The sequence below is a fragment of the Tachysurus vachellii genome, chromosome 14 (genome assembly GCF_030014155.1).
Source record: "Tachysurus vachellii isolate PV-2020 chromosome 14, HZAU_Pvac_v1, whole genome shotgun sequence".
Classification (NCBI taxonomy): domain Eukaryota; kingdom Metazoa; phylum Chordata; class Actinopteri; order Siluriformes; family Bagridae; genus Tachysurus; species Tachysurus vachellii.
In genome coordinates, this window is record NC_083473.1 from 6,528,335 (window position 1) to 6,534,897 (window position 6,563).

The 6,563-nt window shown below is 35.0% G+C and overlaps 1 protein-coding gene across 1 annotated transcript; it reads right to left on the reverse strand.

Moving 5' to 3' along the window:
* Positions 1 to 1,505: 1,505 nt before the first annotated feature.
* LOC132856913 (glutathione S-transferase P-like) lies at positions 1,506 to 5,954 on the reverse strand. Its single transcript, XM_060886787.1, has 7 exons — positions 5,832 to 5,954; positions 4,589 to 4,624; positions 3,863 to 3,969; positions 3,570 to 3,657; positions 2,673 to 2,776; positions 2,133 to 2,234; positions 1,506 to 1,996 (listed from the first exon to the last, which is right to left on the reverse strand). Coding segments are annotated over exons 1-7 (627 nt in total). The 5' UTR covers positions 5,833 to 5,954; the 3' UTR covers positions 1,506 to 1,807.
* Between the last annotated feature and the right edge of the window lie 609 nt (positions 5,955 to 6,563).

Genomic DNA, 6,563 nt, shown 5'->3' on the forward strand with positions numbered 1-6,563 from the left:
CACATCCATAGCTAACTCAATCCCAAGTATAAAGCTGGTTCCAGTGCAGTCATTTTTATTTAATTACTGATCATTTGGTAGACTCCCTCATCCGGAGAAACTTAAATTTATCTCATTTTTATACAACTAAGCAATTTATGATTAAGGGCCTTGCTCAAGGGCCCAGTAGTTGATGCTTGGTGGACCTGGGATTTGAACTAACAACCTTCTGTTCAGTAGCCCAACACCTTAACCACATCAAGTTATTTTAAAGATAGAAGTGTTAATTACATTACACAACACAAAGCCCAATACTTTATTAAAAGAACCTAGTTGAGAATCTCAACCAGGGTTGAGAATCTAGTGAAACTTGGAGAAAATGTGCCATGCATGTAGGAAATCAGCAGGTGGCAGCAGAAAGTCAGAAAGTTTACTAGAAGAAGCAGCCTTTATTTTTGTCACATATACATAGGAAGTCCTAAGAGTCAATGTATTATATTTTTTCTTTCTTGTTTTGTCGTGATAACTTAAGTTTCTTGTTATTTTAACATAAAAGTTCTTTTGTCGTGCTAACGACTTAATTTTCTTTTGATCTCTGCAGAACATGTTCTAGAGACAGCAAAAGGGCAGCATCATGGATGATTGCATTCGCATTTATTTTGGTCTGTCTGACACTTAAGAAGGAGGCTGTGATGTCAAGAAGCGATAACCCATTAGTTCCTCAGGAGCTCTCGGTTGCACTATTATAAACTGTTGTAGAAAGGACATTATTTACTGTCCAGTGTCACCCAAATGAGGATGGGTTCCCTTCTGAGCCTGGTTCCTCTCAAGGTTTCTTGCTCATGTCCTATCCGTCACCTCTGGCTTGCTCATTATTATTCATTTGAAACTTTATAATTGCATATATTATATATATATATATATATATATATATATATATATATATATATATATAAATATAAATTTTTGCCTTCTTTCTTCTGTTTCCAAACCTCTGTGAAACTGCTTTGAGACAATGGGAATTGTTAAAAGCGCTATACAAAAAAAACTTTGAATACAATATATATTGACCCTACTTCGGTTAATCCAGCTGAAAGCATAGTAAAACTAACAGCGCACATATTTTAGGGGCACTGCTTTTAGATTCTTAGTGGAAATAGCGCTGAAAGAACAAAAGAATAAAATTTAATTTTATGAAATATGAGTATGAGGACACTTCAAACCTTTGGGGTGATTGGGGACAAATATTTTGTGTTTTAGGGGCATATATTTAGAAATTTTAAGGGAAGGTGATTTTCTCAAATTCTCCAAAAAAAAAAAAAAAAACCTTTAATTTTTTTTTTTTTTTTTTTTGCTGTTAGTAAAGAAGCACAGCTGCTTTGAGACAATGTCCATTGTGAAGTGCTATACAAATAAAAATTAATGAAAATTGAAATGGAATTGAATTGTTAGGAATACCAAAATTAATATTTTAAATTTAACTTTTTTTTTCATTTTTTTAAAATAAATGATTCAGAAAACAACAATTCAATTACAAAAGCATTTATTAATTTGTTATTTAAAAGGTACAGGACAAAGTTAAGTCAACCTAGAATAACAAATGAAACAGTGCTTACGTCTTGGTTCAGATAGTACTTTCAATAAACTATATGAGAGAAAAACGAACAAACAAACAAACAAAAAAAAAAAAAGCACCAAATATTAGATATTAGAAAACTTGTTTCACATACAGAAAACGGAAAGCTGTGCTAAACAGTGAAACAGTCTTGTGGGGGAGAGTTAGATTGAGCGTGAAAGTGTTTACATTCAAAACTAATGCTCAGCCACTTTACTGTTTGCCATTGCCATTGATAGGCAGGCTCTTGTAGGCATCAGAGTCAAGATAAGCCTTGATTTTGGGACGGCTGGACATCCTCGACACAAAGCCTTTCAGGGCAGGGAAGGCATCCAGACAGGTGGGGCTCAGCACCTGGTGGTTCAGCAACACTTCAAAGAGACTGTAGTCTGCAAAGGACATCTGTGAAGAGAGGAAAAACACCAGAGTGAGAACTAAACCATACAAATGATGGTTTATATAGGGTGAAAATCTACGTAACATGTAGGGCAAGGAGAGTAAAAGTACTGTGGATATATACCCTCTCACACACACTCACCGAGTCACCAACGAGGAAACCACTTTTGTTCTTCTCCAGAACAGCTTCAAACTTAGAGAGGTGGTCTGGGAGGCCATTGATGTATGCCTCTTTGCCAGTATCCTGGGGGAAACAGAAAAAAAAATAATGTGCAAATGTAGTTCAGGGATTGTCTAGATATCTGTGTAATCCTGAATAGTGACAGTTGTTTCACGTCCTGTGATCATGTGACACAACTGGACCTAAAGTCTGGGCTAGAAACAAATCTGTCAAATTATTTGATTAATGATTCAATAAATGTAGTTTTGCTTAGTTTGTGTTCTGAATCATCATACATTATTAAACCTTATTATGGCCCAATATGCAAATACTGCCTTTAGCCTGACTGAAATGTTAACTGCAGAACATAGCTAGCTATCTTAGCTAATGTTAGCAATGAAAATATGTTAAATGTTGTGGTATATTTGCTGCTGTTAAATTGATTTCTGAGTGCATGATGAATCAGGCATGTGTAGAGCTTTGTATTGTATCATATCTGAAGATCAAGCTAACATCACTTACGTATTCCTGGTAGATCATTTTCACGTATTTAGTACGAAGGTCTTCAACGCCGTCATTGAACATGTCGATCAGGGCGGCTTCGTTGTCATTCTTCCCGTATGCACCTGCACATGTAAGCGGAATGGGATTTAAGGGTGAAGGGTTTTAATATGAAGCCCTTGATCCTTTCCAAATGATCTCTTAATGACAGTCACTGTAGAAAATGGACTGATCAAAGAAATAACTGTAACCCTAGTATCATACTCTATCTGCTATTGTGTGTTATGTTGTGGGGTACCTGAGTGTGCCTGAGTGATTCAGATCAGCCTATTTTAGTTAATGCTAGAAATTTCTTTTTTTCTAATAAAAGAACGTCTAGTCATGGAGACCTAGTTCTTATTTCTGGAGTATTTAATTAATGTTAACCCATTTCTTGAAGTTTAAACAAACATCCTAATACAAGTTATTACATCTAAAAAAATGACTCTGACCGCCGGTATAAAATAATCACTACTGGCATTTTAGGTTTATCACTATAGTACTACATCACTATAGTTTATCACTATTGTGCAGTGTTACACTTGATCAAAACAGAGCAGGTGACTGAATATTGAAGATAAATAGAGTTTCTTTAATTGATTATGCTTGTATATAGTGTTTTAAAAAATTTGGAAAACAAATTTCCAATTGATCCCAAACATTTAAACGGTAGTGTAGAACGTAGCTTGACCTGCTTGCTATCATATGAATAAATATGTAATTTCTCATTCATGTCTTCATTATTATTTGTGAGACCAGTTATGAAAACACTTCATTAAGCAGGTTTAAATTGTTTTGTAAATGAATAAACCGATCACAGAAATCTCAGGGCAGGACCAGATCCAAAACATGTTTTGAACTGACGTGACAATTAATTACCATGTTTGCGTCCCAAATGCCTTAAAAAGGTGTTCGACTGGTACAAAACTAAATCACCATCCTGCAACTTGGGCAACTGTCCGAAAACCTATAAAATATCAAAACAAGAAGTAATGAAATTGTTAGTTTTAAGATGTATTTAAGATGTTTTAAGTATGTATTACTTACTTTTACATTTTCAGATATTATTATATTAATATTATATATTATTTGGCCAGGTTTGATGGATAAACATGGGACAGGTAAATTAAAAGTAAATGTGTAACAGCATTAGCCTTAAACAGGACACTCACACAGGTTTTCTTCAGGTCTCCCTTCATCCACTCGTCGAAGTTCACCACAACTTCCTTCCACTCTTGACCCAGGTCAGACAGCATGATACGAAGAGCACCACATCGTCCTTTCACAACACACAGCACAACATCAAAAGCTTTGCTTTGAATGCTTACTATGGCAATCATATAGTATATCTGCTTTATTAACCACTGTTAATAAATCTTTCACTTATTTATATTTCTGAACTACTTTCAGATTACTGCAAAATAAAAAGAGATAAATTTGTGTTATAAAGGCAACTCTGCCACTCCTTCTTGTGTGTTTCATATGCAAATCAACCTTTGTCCCCAATTTAGGCCACACAACTTCAAAACGGTGTCTGATTGGTCAACCGTGATGAACTCTGGAAGGGTGAACACCAGAAATGTCAAGAGCAATCATTAACATAGAACTCCCTTTATTTGTTTGGTTTACTTTGCAGCCAAATCAAATAATTCTTGCAGAGTCATTACTGCATCTGCTTTTTTTTTTTTTAAAAATACAAATATTTAGATAACGTTTAAACGTTTACTTCATATTCAGGGTGCACGTATAATCATAAAACTATTTGAATCACATGTACATTCCTGACTAAGGCATATGACAGGAAGAAAGACTATGAGGCGTTTTGTTCAGAAAGACCCGAAGGGTCAGGACCAAGTCATAAGACTGTGGTAGAGATTAAGTAAAATATTGTCACGCACCTCTCACTGCAAAGTATGTGATGGTGTAAGGTGGCACTGTGTAGGGAAAAAAGATAGAATAAAGTGAATGAAATATTTGTACATCAATTTCAAACAGTAGCACCATTACATCATATTTGTGCATTATGATGTTTTTGGGATTGTTATACAGTACAATGGTACGAGTCTATCAATGCACACTATTAAACATTTTGTTGATCATTAAAGTCTAACTTAATTCAGAGTTGTTAATTATAAAAATGTAAACAGTTATTTAAACCACAGTGACTCTGACCACTGTGATAAAGGGATAAAGCATTAGTTAAATTAAACGAAAGCATTAACATGTCGCTCAGGGCAATGTCACATCCGACATTACTTTTTCAGGCCTTTTCTTTATCGCATTTGCCCAAACCTGCTTGGCTGAAGCTGTGTTTCAATGCTGCCTGCATGTTGCCTAACATGGCTCTGAGCCAAGAGAACTTTTGTCCTTACTTTCTCATTTATTTTTTGTCCTTACAATATTTAAAGCTGTTAATTTTAATTCTACAACACAGCTGCATCTTCTAAATAAATGCATTTAGATACTGAATAAATAGGAATGCACTGTTATATGCATGCATAACATTAACATCATGCATGGATGAGGAAACTGGGTAGCAGTTTTGAGTAATCACTGTCTGCCTTCAAATGTTAACATGAAAACTAAACTGTTGTAACTCATTGCTCACGGCTGTTATCATCAACTGCACTCTTTTGTTGCTAGGTTCTTAATGCAACAATAATGGACACTTGAGACTAATACAGTGATGCTAGAAACTATATCATCATCACAACAGTCACAATGTCTCAGAGGAGACCAACTGAGGGGACTATTATGGGATGCATAACGCACCTTACACAACAACATAGAAGAAAATTAGATTAAGCACAATGAAGAAAAATCAACTAAATAGCAACAGGAAGTTGACACGTTGCTAGGATTTTATTTCTTTTTATTTATTCGTTTACTTGCAAACATTGTACTTCTTGCGCACACACATACATACATACACATACATATATATATATATATATATATATATATATATATATATATATATATATATGGATACTAAAATTTGCACCATAAAAGTTTGCACTAGTATTTTGTTTTTTAGTTCCACCGTGAATGAATATACGGATATAAAAGTCTGGATTTAAACTAGCAATACTTACAATAGAGAGCAGACAAAACAACAGTGATAAACATTTAACTACTTACTGTTTGATGATCAATGCTGGTTTATAGCGTGTGTGTGTGTGTAGAAGTGATCTGCACAGGGGGAGTTGAGCTCTTCTCTGTTTTATACCCGCTCACAGTTTTTGATGAGTCATGCTAATCTGGCTGTTTTTGCCCGGATGTGTAATGCATAGGTGACTCGAAGAACCGGTTTCACTTTACAAAGTGCTCAGTGCTACCAGATTGCAGTAGTTTACGTCCTTTTGACAGAAATTAACTGTTTATTGCACCTCAAACCGTCGTAAAAGCTGCACTTTAGCCTTAACATCTCTGAACTTGAAGATTCAACGGCGAACGAACAAATGAATCGAATCTTTAACATGAATCAATCAAACGATTTGCTTTGGCTTCTTTGTTTTTACGTGGACTTTATTGTAATATTTTCACACTGTTGGCACCTATATATTCTTGGTACCTATGCATTCCTTTTTTTGATTACTAAATTATGGTTATGGTATAAATCAAAATTGTAACTTGCTCTCACGAATCAAGTAGTTCACGATTCAATTTCCTTAAAACAGGATCATTCAGTAAAGTTACTAGCAGCAGCCATCACCACTTTTGTGAAGGTTTTCATTTCACTTTTGCGAACATTTACATTTTACATTTATGGCATTTGGCAGACGCCTTTATCCAGAGTGTCTTGTATTTTTATCTCATTTTAAACAACTGGGTCATTGAGGATTAAGGGCCTTGCTCAGGGGCCCAGCCGTG

Bases quoted from the DNA above. Each gene is read 5' to 3' on its own strand.
- LOC132856913 (XM_060886787.1), bottom strand. The intron at 3,970-4,588 runs GTGCGTGACAAT...GTGTTGTGAAAG, and splicing joins CACATACTTTGCAGTGAGAG to GACGATGTGGTGCTCTTCGT. The intron at 2,235-2,672 runs GTAAGTGATGTT...TGTTTCCCCCAG, and splicing joins AAATGATCTACCAGGAATAC to GATACTGGCAAAGAGGCATA.